Raw genomic sequence first — 15,002 nt, forward strand, 5'->3', positions numbered from 1 at the left:
ACCCCTGAAAGCAAACTGCAGCCCGTTTTACTGCACGCACCATTTGACTTCACTTGAAAAGGAAATGAGGCAGATTATAACAAGGCTGCTGATACATTATTATTTACTGACTTCAATATAAACGATCTGGAATGGATATCCTAGTCAGTCAATCAGAACACGTAAATCCCCAGGGACAAATGGCATTGACCACAGAGGGCTAAGAGATACTAGGGAGGAGATTTGTGAGGCACTGACTATCATTATGAAGGAGTCACTGCACGTTGTAGAGAGGGGGTGAGAGGGATACGAGTAGATTGGAAAAAGGCAAATATGATGCTTATGCTCAATGAGGGTTGAGCAAAACTGGCACAGAAATCTAGAGACCTATTAGTCTTACTTAATTCCATGTCAAATAATGGGACTAAAATCTGCCAAATCTCCTGGACCTGATGGCTTGCACCCTAGGGTTCCAAAAGAAATAACTGCACTAGTTATGATTTTCCAAAATTCCTTAGATTTGGGAACAGTCCCATCAGATTGGAAGTTGGCAAATGTTACACTGCTTTTCAAGAAAGGAGGGAGGAGAAAGCAGGGAACTACAAGCCAGTTAGCCGAACATCAGTCATTGGGAAAATGCTGGAATCTATTATTAAGGAAGTCTTAACAATGCACTTTAAAAAAGCCTGGTTAGAACAGGTCAGCATGGTTTTACTAAAGGGAAATCCTGTTTGACAAATTCACTGGAGTTTTTTTGAGGATGTAAATAGTAGGGTAGGTAAAGGCGCATCAGTACATGTAGTATACCTGGATTTCCAAAAGGCATTCGCTAAAGTGCCACACAAAAGGTTAATAGGCAAGATAAGGGCTCATGGAGTTGGGGGTAATATATTATCATGGATAGATGATTGGTTAACAGACAGGAAGCAAAGAGTGGGCATGACAGGGTATTTTCAAGTTGACAGGCAGTAAATAGTGGAGTGCCGCAAGGATCAGTGCTGGGGTCTCAGCTAGTTATAATCTATATTAATGACTTAGATGAAGAGACAGTGAGTAATTTATCTAAGTTTGCTGATGATACCAAGGTAGGTGGAAAGATAAGCTGTGAGGAGGACACAGAGAGGCTGCAAAGAGATATAGACAGGGTAAGTGAGTGGTCAACAAGATGGCAGATGGAGTATAATGTAGGGAAGTGTGAAGTTTCGAACTTTGGTCGTAAGAATAGAAAAGCAGAATATTTTTCAACAGGTGTGAAGCTTGTAAGTGTCGATGTTCAAAGAGCCTTGAGTGTGCTTGTACAAGGAATGCAGAAAGTTAACGTGCAGGTACAGCAAGCAACTAGGAAGGCAAATGGCATGTTGGCCTTTATTACAAGGGGATTGGAGTACAGGAATAAGGAAGTATTGCTACAATTGTACAGGGTTTTGTTGAGACTACATCTGGAATACTGTGTGCAGTTTCGGTCTCCACATTTAAGAAAGGATATACTTGCATTGGAGACAGTGCAGCGAAGGTTCACTAGATTGGACCCTGGGATGAGGGGGTTGTCCTATAATAAGACCTGTAAATTGGACCTGTATTCTCTGTAGTTTAGAAGAATGAGAGGCGATCTCATTGAAACATAAAATATTCTAAAGGGGCTGGATAGGGTAGAATTCAAAAACACAGGGGCACAATCTCAGGATAAGTGGCCAATTATTCAGGACTGAGATAAGGAGAAATTACTTCACTCAAAGGGTTGTGAATCTTTGGAATTCTCTACCCTAGAGGGTTGTGGATGCTGCATCGTTGAATACATTTAAGGCTGCGATAGATAGATTTTTGGTCTCTCAGGGAATCAAGGTGATATGGCGAGCAAAGTGGAGTTGAATCCTAAGATCAGCCATCATTGTTTTGAATGGCAGAGCAGGCTTGATGAGGCATATGGTCTACTCCTGCTCCTATTTCTTCTGTAAACTTCGGGTCATCTGTAGATTACTAGTATAGTAAATAGTCATCAACCTGACACCAGAAGGAGAAGATACTGACTGATAAGTTTCTTAGACTACTTTAAGGATGTGAAATCACAGGCACATTATGGAAGCTCTGTGACATGGTGCACTATGTGGAGCCCTGTGACATGGGCGCACTTTGACTTCCAAAGTCCTGAAAGGTGAGTGGTTAAAGCTCTGGGAATTCAGAATAAATGTCAGCATCTGAGAAGAGATTGGCTGAAGGATAGGGGACAATGGCAGTTTATTAGAAGGGATACATCGAGGTAGGCAGAATTATCAATTTGTCCCAGGGATCAATACAAACGTGCATGAATGACTCAGATTCAGAAACTGAATGCAAACTGATCCAATCAAAATGGAATCTTAAAAGATCCAATTAGAACCAATATCAGAGGGTTTAGGTTCTTTCTGAATGGAAGAGTTAGGATGGACCAAATGGCCATCTCATCTGTAATTTTCTTGCAATCATGAGCAAACTTGTTTTCAAATCCCTCCATGGCCTCATCTCTTCCTATCTCTGTAACCTCCTCCAGCCCTACAACCCTCCAAGAACTCAGTATTTCTCCAACTCTAGTCTCTTGCACATCCCTCACTTCCTTAGCTTTACCATTGGTGGCTGTGCCTTCAGCCAACTAGGACCTAAACTCTAGACTTCCCTCCCTACACCTCTCCACCTCACTTCCCTCCTTTAAGACACTCTTTAAATCCTACCTCTTTGACCAAGCTTTTGGCACTTGTCCTAATAACTCTTTCTGTGGCTCAGTGTCAGCTTTTGTCTGATTATACTCCTGTGAAGCACCTTGGGATGTTTACTGTATTAAAAGGTGCTATCTAAATACAAGTTGTTGCAATCTAAAGTTTGAAAGTTGCATTGCCCATTGCACAGACTCCCAGTGTTACAGTTTTTTTTATTCATTCGGGTATCGCTGGCTAGGCCAATATTTATTGCCCATGTCTAATTGCCCTTGCGAAGGTGGTGGTGAGCTGCCTTCTTTGGATTGGATGTGATAAACATAGGGAGAGAGGAAGTATTAATGAGATTAGCACCCTTGAAAGTTGATAAATCACCAGGGCGAGATGAAATGTATCTTAGGTTGTTGAAAGAAGCAAGAGAGGAAATAGCAGAGGGTCTGACCATCATTTTCCAGTCCTCACTGGACACAGGTGTGATGCTGGAGGATTGGAGAATTGCTAATGTTGTACCTCTGTTTAAAAAGGGAGCGAATAATTACAGGCCAGTCAGTCAAACTTCAGTAGTGGACAAATTATTGGAATCTATTCTGAGAGACAGGATAAACTGTCAGTTAGAAAGGCACAGGTTAATCAAGGATAGTCAGCATGGATTTGTTAATGGAAGATCTTGTTTGACCAACTTGATAGAATTCTTTGAAGAAGTAAGAAGGAAGATAGATGAGGATAGTGCAGTTGATGTGGTCTACATGGATTTTAGCAAGGCTTTTGACAAGGTCTCACATGGTAGACTGGTTAAAAAAATAAAATCCCGTGGGATCCAGGGAAGTGCAGCAAGGTGGATATAAAATTGGCTCAATGGCAGGAAACAAAGCGTAATTGTTGACAGCTGTTTTAGCGACTGGAGGGCTGTTTCCAGTGGTGTTCCGCAGGGCTTAGTACTGGGTCCCCTGCTTTTTGTGGTATTTTAACGATTTGGACATAAATGTAAGGGGCGTGATCAAGAAGTTTGAGGGTGACACAAATATTGGCCGTCTGGTAGATAGCGAGGAGGATAGCTGTAGGCTGCAGGAAGATATTGATGGTCTGGTCAGATGGGCAGAAAAGTGGCAAATGGAAGTAAACGTGGAGAAGACTGAGGTGATGCATTTTGGGAGGTCAAACAAGGCAAAGGAATACACGATAAATGGGAAAATACTGAGAAGTGTAGAGGAAGTGAGGGACCTTGGAGTGAATGTCCACAGATCCCTGAAGGTAGCAGGACAGGTTGATAGTGTGGTTAAGAAGGCATATGGAATCCTTTCCTTTATTAGCCCAGATATAGAATATAAGAGCAGGGATGTTATGCTGGAACTGTATAACTCATTGGTTAGGCCACAACTTGAGTACTGTTTGCAGTTCTGGTCACCTCATTACAGAAAGGATGTAATTGCACCAGAGAGGGTGCAGAGGAGATTTACGAGGATGTTGCCAGGACTGGAAAAATGCAGCTATGAGGAAAGACTGGATAAGCTGGGGTTGTTCTCCTTGGAATAGAGAAGGCTGAGGGGAGATCTGATTGAAATGTACAAAATTTTGAGGGGCCTGGATAGAGTGGAGGTGAAGGGTCTATTCACCTTAACAGACAGGTCAATGGCGAGGGGGCATAGATATAAAGTGAGTGGTAGAAAAATTAGAGGGGAGATAAGGAAATGTTTTTTCACCCAAGAGGGTGGTGGGATCTGGAAATCGCTGCCTGAAAGGGTAGTTGAGGCAGGGATCCTAAACTCAATCAAAAGGTGTCTGGATGTGCACCTCAACTGCTGTAAGCTGCAGGGCTGCGGACCAAATGCTGGAAGGTGGGATTAGAATAGGTGGATCTTTTTCAGCCGGCACAGACACGATGGGCCAAGTGGCCTCTTCCTGTGCTTTAAACTTTCTATGATTCTATGATTCTTGAACTGTTGCAGTCCTTGGGGTGTAGGGACACCAACAGTGCTGTTAGGAAGGGAGTTCGAGGATCCTGACCCAACGACAGTGAAGGAATGGCAATATAGTTCCAAGTCAGGATGGTGTGTGGTTTGGATGGGAACTTGCAGGTGGTTGTGTTCCCCTGCATCCACTATTCTTGTCCTTCTAGGTGGTAGAGGTCACGGGTTTGGAAGGTGCTGTCGAAGGAGCCTTGGTGAGTTGCTGCAGTGCATCTTGTCGATGGTACACACTGCTGCCACTGTGCATTGGTGGTGCAGGGAGTGAATGTTTAAGGTGGTGGATGGGCTGCCAATCAAGTGGGCTGCTTTGTCCTGGATGGTGTCGAGCTTCTTGAGTGTTGTTGGAGCTGCACCCATCCAGGCAAGTGGAGAGTATTCCATTGCACTCTTGACTTGTGCCTTGTAGATGGTGGACAGGCATTGGGGAGTCAGGAGGGGAGTTACTCGCTGCAGAATTCCCAGCCTCTGACCTGCTCTTGTAGCCACAGCATTAACATTTCCCTTCCTCCCTTCTTGAAAATGAACTCAACCAGTAGGCCGTCTTTCACATATGATTCTAAGCAGTGAAGGAGAGACTTTCTATTGGGGTGTCACTGGTTTTCTACACTAACTGCAGCAAGCAGGGGGTGGACAATAAGGCAGGCAGCGGTTCTGCCATCTTCCCCAGGCATACAGCCACTTCCAGGAATTTCTGCTGGAAGTGATGGAGACATTAAATATTTCTACGCTAGTAAGGGATGGGCATGTTCAAATGGGACAGTAATGGCAACCAAAGGTAATATGACTAATTTCCCATCATTAATGTCTTCTGGGCAGGTAAAGGAGAATAGAAAATTAAATCCCCTCAAGGAATGTAGTCAGTTATGGGCCATTAATTTCTTCTCTTCTTAGCAAAGGCCTTTCCTCCCTCCCTCAGGGAAGGAGGCAGATGAAAATCCTGCTAAGAAGCTGCTAAAATGATTGAAATGAGGCAGAGCCTGCAGGGGTTAGGAACAAAATGAATGAACGAGTGCAAAGGCCAGTTTCCACTGAAGTGGAATATTCCAGCTTGAGAGTCAACGAGATATTCCACCTTATCCTCATCCAACATTCATACAATCGCTTTCCAGCAGTGGTTGCTGGATGAGGATCAGGAGCAGGGAACCTGGCTGATTTTGTAGCCCAGCCTATTTCAGGTCAACAATGGCCGCAACTGTAGTGGCTCAACAGCTAAGTCAGCACAAATCAGGAGTGAATCATGGAGCCCTCACAGATCTCTCAGCTATCCATGTTTAGGTGAGATTTGAGGTGACGGTCGGCAGTGCTGGAGAATGGGGAGCTGCTCCAGCTGATTTGAGACAGGAGGGTGAAGTGGTCAGGTTTACCTTTCGTTCAGCTGCTGTTTGCGGCGGTGAACAGTCGCAACATCATCTTTATTCTGCCTCTCTAGCCGGGTGGCCAGGCTGTTGATGGTCTTGATGTGAGCATCATCCACTGTCACGTCCTACAAGAGATCAGAGAATCAGGTCAATGCACAGACATTACTAGAGCAAGCACTGTCACATCAAAGGTACCATCCTGTAACAAATGGCATCTTGAAAGAAATATGATACTGAATTCCCATAATTTCTCTGCTCTCGTTTCCCTGGAGACACATACCAACTTCATCTAGAGGGCCACTGCCTGATTTGCACCAATACCAGGAGAGCAGCCCAGGGACACTGATCTACCAGGCCTCCACTCACTTGCTGCCGCTGGGCAATCTCTGGCTAAGCTGGTTGCTGCCGCCTCATGATGATACGACTGAGATTGGACACTCGGTGGGACAGGTACTGAACTTGTGCCTCACCAAACTCTGTGTGTTCCAGTCACTGGTATTCATGCGGTCCCCAAAATCAAGCCAGCTATCTGGAAATCTAAAAATATCTCTGGAATACCACAGTTCGACTTGTCTCAGGAATACGGCCCTACCTCAAGTGAGGTACACATTACTCACTGGTGCCTCTGCTTCTGAGGTGACTGCTCCAGCTCAGGTGAAATGGAGATATCACACTCTGTGGCACACTGGAAAGAGTCTCTACTGCTGTCGTGCCAGTATCCTCAGGGAGGTACTTCCACATATGTCAACACGCTGGGCAGTGAAGAACTGTCAAACAAACTTTCTTTTAAATAAGAAAGTGCATGCTACCTTAAAGCACACAGACAGACATGGGCTACAATACAGCTCAGTTAAATTGAAAGTCTGATATCTCTGCCAGATCGATGTGAATCAGCTACTAAGATTCTAGATTTAGGTAAGGCTGACTTCAATGGGATGAGACAGATATTGTCCACAGTAAACTGGGCAAATCTGTTAATGGGTAAAATGACAGATGATCAGTGAGAGGTGCTCAAAAAGGAATTTGTGATACAGAATCAGTTTATATCCTGAAGGTGCAAGAGACAACATAAAACTAAAAGAAACAGCATACCAAAATGCAAAAAAATAGCACAGATCCTGGTGACTGGGAAAGATACCAAGAACAGCAAGGGTGGCAAAGCAGATAGTAAGAGCTACAAAAAGGGAGTGTGAAAAGAAACTTACAAAGGCTATCAAAATCAACACAAAAAACTTTTAACATTACTTTAAGGAATGTTGTCAGGAGAAATGCGGGCCTCTTGAAAACTGATAATGGTGACATCGTCAACGAACGCGGATATACTGATTAATTACTTTGCGTCAGTATTTACGTAGACGAAGAGGTCAGCATGTCACACATCCCAAGGAAACTAACATTGAATCAGGGACTCCCCAAAATTAATGTAAGCAAAGTAAAAGTAATGAAGAAAATAATGGTCTCAGGACCAGATGGTTTCCATCCCAGGATTTTAAAAGAAGTGGGTGAGAACATTATAGATGCCCTAACTATAATCTTTCAGAAGTTATCTCGATTTGGGAACCATTTCTTTAGATTGGAAAATCGTGCACGTCATTCCGCTATTTAAGAAAGGTGACAGAGGGAAACCAAGGAATTATAGTCCAGTTAGGCTAACATCTGTTGTCAGGAAATTACTAAAGTCCATGATTAAGGATAGGGTGACTGAACACCTTGAAAACTTTCATGTGATCAGAGAGAATCAGCATGGATTTGTAAAGGATAGGTTATGCCTGATGAACCTGATAGAATTTTTGAAGAAGTGACTAAAGTAGTGGACAGGGGGAATGTCTATGAATTTTATTTATATGGACTTCCTGAAGGCACTTGATAAAGTTCCTAATAACAGACTATTAACTAAGGTTAAAGTTCATGGAATTGAAGGCAAGTTGTTGACCTGGTTAGGAAATTAGCTGAACGGCAGGAGACAGAGAGTAGGGATAATAGGCAGGTACTCTCCTGGGCAGGATGCGACGAGTAGTGTTGGGGCCTCAACTAATCACTGGATTTATTAATGATTTAGATGAGAGGATAGAAAGCCACATATTCAAATCTGCTGATGATGCAAAAAATAGGTAGCATTGTAAGCATTCTAGATGGAAGCATAAAATTACAGAGATATTGATAGATTGAGTGAATGGGAAAAATTGTAGCAAATGATTTCATTGTAGTCAAATATGAGATCATCCACTTTGGATCTGAAAAGTACAGAACAGGGTACTTTCTAAATGAGGAAAACAGGGAAGGGTCAAAAAAACTTGAGGACCCAGATACACCGATCATTAAAATGTCATCAATAGGTACAGAAAGTAATCAAAAGGGCTATTAGAATGTAAGCCTTTATATCTAGAATACAAAGTGGTAGAAGTCATGTTTCAGCTATACAAAGCCCTGGTTAGACCACACCTGGAGTACTGTGAGCAGATCCAGGAACCACACCTTAGTAAGGATATATTGGCCTTGGAGGGAGTGCAGCATAGATTTACCAGAATGATACCTGGACTCCAAAGGTTAAGTTAAGAGGTCAAATTACACAAACAAGGGTTTTAATTTCTGGAATTTAGAAGGTTGAGTGGCGATCTGATCGGAATTTTCAAAATATTAAGGGGAACAGATAGGGTAGATAGAAAGAAACTATTTACATTGGTTAGGGTGTCGAGGACAAGGGGAGCATAGTCTAAAAATTAGAGTCAGACCTCTGAAGAGTGAAATTAGGAAACACTTTTACATGTAAAGGGTGGTAGAAGTTTGGAACTCTCTTCCTCAAATGGCAATTGTTGCTAGATCAATTCTTAATTTTAAAGAGAGAAACAGAGTTAATGGGCCGGATCTTGGTTCTCATCCCGACTGCGGATTATATGGCAGGGGGAGCTGCCGCGAATCGGGGCAGAATTGCCCGCCATGGAACCTGACGCCGGGATTCCCGCCCAGAAGGCAATTGAGGCCCTTAAGTGGCCTATTGACGGTCAGTTAACGGCCTCTTCCCGCTGCCGCTGGGACTGGCCCTGGCGACCCTGCCTCACCTACCTCTTCCTCAGGGCTCCACCGCTGGGTCTGAGGCCTCTGCAATACCGACAGTGGCCACCGCTCCCGGTGGCACACCTGATACTGCTGAGTTGCCAGCCCCGTGATTGGCCGGCAGCTCTTGAGGGCGAGATCCCCATCTCTTTAAACTCTTTCAAGGGACGGGGACCCTGCCTCCTTATACTTTGACTCCAAAAAACTGGAAATCGCTTCAGGAGGCTGAAAAAATGTGGAGGCAAGTTAGCCCCACCTTTTCGGCCCAGCGTCGGGAGACCCACCTCCTGCACAAAATCCAGGCCAACGTTTCAGGTCAATAACCTGAAATAATCAGAACCCAAGGGTTATTAACCTGAAATGTTAACTGTTTCTCTCTCCACGGATGCTGCCAGACCTGCTGAGTACTTCCAGCATTTCTTGTTGGTGTCTGAGGGAAATTAAGGTTTTCTATCTGCTACAGTCACCTATCAACATTGAAGGTACCTGTACATGGCAGGCTAGACAGGATCGGACAGAGTCAGCATGGGTTTACGAAAGGGAAATCATGCTTGACAAATCTACGGGAATTTTTTGAGGATGTAACTAGTAGAATAGATAAGGGAGAACCAGTGGATTTGGTGTATTTGGACTTTCAGAAGGCTTTCGATAAGGTGCCACAAACGCGGTTAGCGTGCAAAATTAAAGCACATGGGATTGGGGGTAAGGTACTGACATGGATAGAGAACTGGTTTGCAGACAGGAAACAAAGAGTAGGAATAAACGGGTCTTTTTCCGAGTGGCGGGCAGTGTCTAGTGGGGTACCGCAGGGATCAGTGCTAGGACCCCAGCTATTCATAATATATATTAATGATATAGATGAGGGAATTAAATGTAATATATCCAGGTTTGCAGATGACACAAAGCTGGATGGGAGTGTGAGCTGCGAGGAGGCTGCAGAGAAGCTCCAGTGTGATTTGGACAGTTGAGTGAGTGGGCAAATACATAGCAGATGCAGTATAAGGTGGATAAATGTGAGGTTATCAACTTTGGTGGTAAAAACAGAAAGGCAGATGATCTGAATAGTAATAGATTGGGAAAGAGGGAGGTGCAGCGAGACCTGGGTGTCCTTGTGCACCAGTCGCTGAAAGTAAGCATGCAGGTGCAGCAGGCAGTTAAGAAAGCAAATGGTATGTTGGCCTTCATAGCGAGAGGATTTGAGCACAGCAGCAGGGATGTCTTGCTACAATTATACAAGGCCTTGGTGAGACCACATCTGCAGTATTGTGTGCAGTTTTAGTCTCCTTATCTGAGGAAAGATGTTCTTGTTATGGAGGGAGTGCAGCGAAGGTTCATCAGATTGATTCCTGGGATGACAGGACTGACGTATGAAGAGAGATTGGGTCGATTAGGCTTGTATTTGCTAGAGTTTAAAAGAATGAGAGAGGATCTCATAGAAACCTACAAAATTCTAACAGGACTGGACAGACCAGATGCAGGAAGGATGTTCCCAATGGTGGGGGAGTCCAGGACCAGGGGTCACAGTCTAAGGATAAGGGGTAAGCCATTTAGGACTGAGATGAGGAGGGATTTCTTCACCCAGAGAGTGGTGAACCTGTGGAATTCTCTACCACTGAAAGCAGTTGAGGCCAAATCATTAAATGATATTCAAGAAAGAGTCAGATATAGTTTTTTGGGTCAAAGGGATCAAGGGATACGGGGAGAAAGCGGGAACAGGGTACTGAGTTTGGATGATCAGCCATGATCGTATTGAATGATGCAGTAGGTTCGAAGGGCCGAATGGCCTACTCCTGCTCCTATTTTCTATGTTTCTACGTTAACATTTCAGGTCAGTGACCCTTCATCAGACCCTTAATTTCCCTCATCCTGTTGAGCACAACTCTGCCTGAAGGTGTGAAAGGAATACTGGTTGATAATGCTCAGTCTGAAAGTGAATGGATAGAGGTTTAGTTAACATAGCTGACATACCAAAATGCTCAAAGGCCAGTACTTACCCCTGCTCCTCGGAACTTGCTGAGTTTTTTCTGCAGTTGTAAGCAGTGTTCATAGTCCTTGCCAACATCGCCCACATTGATCATCACCTCCTGTTTGTGTGAAGAATAAAATGGGATGGAACAACAAACGCAGAGTTAGGAATTACAGTCCTAGGTCAGTGAGTGAAATGTATTTTCTATAGTAACAGACAACTGATTCCATCCATTGGTAACAGGTTAAACTGAAGCCCATCCCCCTCCCTTCCCTAGGAACTGGAGCAGGAGTGGGCTGGTCACTACTTGGACATTTTCTGTGCCACACAACAGATTTGTGAGCAAAAAAGACCGGGGTCCCATGTAACTGGTCCCCAGCTCCGCCTGAAAATCCCATTGGGATAAACTGGATAGATCTGAAGCTCAGTAAACTTGTAAAGGCCACCAAATGTCATGACATTGTACAGAGAATCCTCTCCCACCACTCCTACCTTTTCTCTGATCCATGCCTCAACCTGTTCAACTTTCTGCAGGAATTCTAGGAAATCCCGGTTGTCCTCCAACATTTTGCCGCGTGCAGCCACAGCTATTTTCAGCTCCTCCCAGTGTTCCAGCAGCATCCTCATACCTCGACGGATCTCGGTGGATTTGGGGTGGTGTCCAGACAGCAGCTGCTCACCTGTCTGTATTGGTGTAAATTCAAGGGGCACAGTGAGGTGGACATCCTCAAAGCAACAGAACTATACAGGAGTGACATAATGCACAGGAAGTACTGTGTCAAGAGAGTAACAGGCCCAAAAAAAGACTTGCATTTAATTGTGAAAGTCACAAAGTGCTTTACAGCAGTTATGTACTTTTGAAGTGTTGTAACGTCGGAAATGGGACAGTCAGTTTGCACACAAGCTCCCACAAACAGCGATGTGATACATTTGGCTGGGGCTGCAGGGAGAACTATAAGATTATCATGATTAATTTACTAATAATTGTTTCACTGATTCGTTTGCTGATGCACTGTTGTAAGGATAGGGTCCTGTCTTTGATAATGTGGTAATCCGAGTAAATTTTAAGGTACAGTAGCTCAAGTATTTTAGAAATCCAGTAGTTTGAATAATTCTAAAATGTAAACTGCATGTTTGAACAGATCTCTCTGTCCAAACAGCTTGGTGGTCTCAGGGAAGTGCTCGTGATTAATGAGTAACTGAAACTTGGAAGCCACATCAGTAATTGTTATTGTCTGTAAAAGATTGATGAACTAAGCTAATGGGTGACTGCTAGTCCAGACCAAAGAGGGGCAGAAAAACAGGATATCTCAGCAAGATGCTGGATAGGAGCAGGAAGCGCCTATGTGCAATTGAATTCAAGATTTGTGAGGATAAACAGTGTCTCGCAGATAAAGCAAGGTAATCCTTACCCCAGTAACACTTGTAATAATGGCGTGATGGGCCAGGATCTCAGCCTCAAAAGCCTGGTGTTTCTGCAACAGCTTCAGCTTGCCTTGCAGGTCACTGGTGTCCGCACAGGAATTGTCCTTTAACTTCTGCATCCTCTCGCTGATCCAGCTCTCTTCCTAGAAAGTGGAACAGAACGCAGACTGAAATGGTAGGCAGCAGCAGCAGGAGGCCATCTGGCCCTTATCACACGTATACTGGGGCGATCTGGGCTGATTTTGCACACTCCTCCCTTCCTGCTTTGTCCTTCTTCCTTTTTACATTCTTCCAGTAATTATCCAGCACTTTTTTTGAATGCGGTCATCAAGTTAGATTCAAGCACCAATAGCTTTACTTCTGAACTGCCCTTTTCTCTACCTGGTGCTCATCTTGAGGACTTGGCCTCTTGCCTTCAAATACAACTCATCGAAATTACCACAACAACCTGCATTAATACAGCGCCTTTACTGTAGAAAATGACCCAAGGAGCTTCACAACAGTGTAATCAGGAAAAAATGGATGCTGAGAAAAAAAGGAGGTTTTAGGACAGGTGACTAAAAGCTTGGTCAAAGATGTCGGTATTAAGAAACCTCCTGAAGGAGGAGAGTGAGGTGGAGAGGTTTAGGGAGGGAATTCCAGAGCTTGAGGCCCAGGCTGCTGAAGGCACGGCCACCAATGGTAGAGTGATTAAAATCAGGAATGGTCAAGAGGCCAGAATTAGAGGTGAGCAAATATCTTGGAGGATTGTCGGGATGGAGGAGGTTACAGAGAAAGGAAGGGGCTAGGCCGTGGAGGGATTTGAAAACAAAGATGAAAATTTTAAAATTGAGGCATTGCTGGACCTGGTGCTAATGCAGGCGATGGGTGAATGGATTTAATGCGAATTAGGATGAACTGAAGTTTGTGCAGGATGGAGACTGGGAGGGCAGGTGGGAGAGCATCAGAATAGTCAAGTTTGGAGATGATAAAGGCACAGATGAGGGCCACAGTCGCAGATAGGCTGAGGCAGGTGGATGTAGAACATCCCATGGCATTATTTTAGGAAGAGTCGGGGCATTCTGCCAGTGTCCTGGCTGCTGCATTTCCTACATGAGGTATAGAAGTATTCCGTTGGTTGTGAAGTGCTTTGGGAGGTCTTGGGGTTGTGAAAGGCGCTATGTAAATGGAAGTCCTTTCTTTCTGATGGAATTCAGTGCACTGCTGGCAATACAATGTGAGGGCTGCTGAGGATTTATCCCTGCTGGGCCTGCTCCCTGGGGTAAACCTCAGCATGTCCCTCACATTTCCCTCCCCCTACAACATGCAGATTTTTGTAAACCAAGCTCGGTTTTACAGAATCACTAATTCCTGATTTATGTCGCCTTCCTTCCCACTCTTCCCAAGCTCGATGATATCCTGCACTGTTGTACTCCGCACTTCAGCCGAGTCTCTCAATAACCAAAAGTAATTGTGCAATGAGATCACTGGAATCCCCTGGCCATAGGCTGAAAGGCTGGAACTCAGGCCGGGGCACCATTTGTTGTTCCTCAGCCCGTTTTGCTCCACCTCTGTTTCTTGTGATGATACTGTTTAACAGCAGGATAAAGTAGAAGGGAATACAACACAGTGAGGGTGCAGGAGCAACAGGAGGGGGAGCTTTGGAGTAACACTAACCACAGTAGCAGTGATAAAACAGAGAGAGAAATAACAGAAGATTGTTTGTCAATCATAGAATCATAAAAAGTTTACCGCACAGAAAGAGGCCACTTGGCCCATCGTGTCTGTGCCAGCCGATAAAGTTCCACCCATTCTAATCCCACCTTCCAGCATTTGGTCCGTAGCCCTGCAGATTACGGCACTTGAGGTGCATATCCAGACTTCTGTTGAATGAGTTGAGGGTCTCTGCCTCAACCACCCTTTCAGGTAGTGAGTTCCAGACCCTCACCACCCTCTGGGTGAAAAAACATTTCCTTATCTCCCCTCTAATCTTTCTACCAATCACTTTAAATCTATGCCCCCTAGTCACTGACCGCTCTGCTAAGGTGAATAGACCCTTCACCTCCACTCTATCCAGGCCCCTCACAATTTTGTACATCTCAATCAAATCTCCCCTCAGCCTTCTCTATCCCAAGGAGGACAACCCCAGCCTATCCAAACTTTCCTCATAGCTACATTTTCCCAGTCCCAGCAACATCCTCGTAAATCTCCTCTGTACCCTCTCTAGTACAATTACATCCTTTCTGTAATGAGGTGACCAGAACTGCATACAGTACTCAAGTTGTGGCCTAACTAATGATTTATACAGTTCCAGCATAACCTCCCTGCTCTTGTATTCTATACCTCAGCTAATAAAGGAAAGGATTCCATATGCCTTCTTAACCACCTGATCGACCTGTCCTGCTACCTCCAGGGATCTGTGGGCATTATCTTCCTTGTTACCTCTTCAAAAAATTCGATCAAATTGGTCAGACAAGATCTTCCTTTATCAAAACCATGCTGACTATCCTTGATTAACCTGTGCCTTTCTAACTGACAGTTTATCCTGTCTCTCAGAATAGATTCCAATAATTTGCCCACTACTGAG

The 15,002-nt window shown here is 44.4% G+C and overlaps 1 protein-coding gene across 2 annotated transcripts in view; it reads right to left on the reverse strand.

Moving 5' to 3' along the window:
- sptbn5 (spectrin, beta, non-erythrocytic 5) overlaps window positions 1-15,002 on the reverse strand; it is a 321,773-nt gene that overhangs the window by 104,255 nt on the left and 202,516 nt on the right. For both annotated transcript variants that reach the window (XM_068039706.1, XM_068039705.1), the window contains exons 37-40: window positions 12,424-12,579; window positions 11,504-11,695; window positions 11,040-11,129; window positions 5,998-6,116 (exon numbers count right to left, since the gene is read on the reverse strand). In XM_068039706.1, the coding sequence (XP_067895807.1) occupies window positions 5,998-6,116; window positions 11,040-11,129; window positions 11,504-11,695; window positions 12,424-12,579 (557 nt within the window). The remainder of the gene's footprint in view (window positions 1-5,997; window positions 6,117-11,039; window positions 11,130-11,503; window positions 11,696-12,423; window positions 12,580-15,002) is intronic.

Source organism: Heterodontus francisci, chromosome 9, assembly GCF_036365525.1.
Source record: "Heterodontus francisci isolate sHetFra1 chromosome 9, sHetFra1.hap1, whole genome shotgun sequence".
In the NCBI taxonomy this organism is placed as follows: domain Eukaryota; kingdom Metazoa; phylum Chordata; class Chondrichthyes; order Heterodontiformes; family Heterodontidae; genus Heterodontus; species Heterodontus francisci.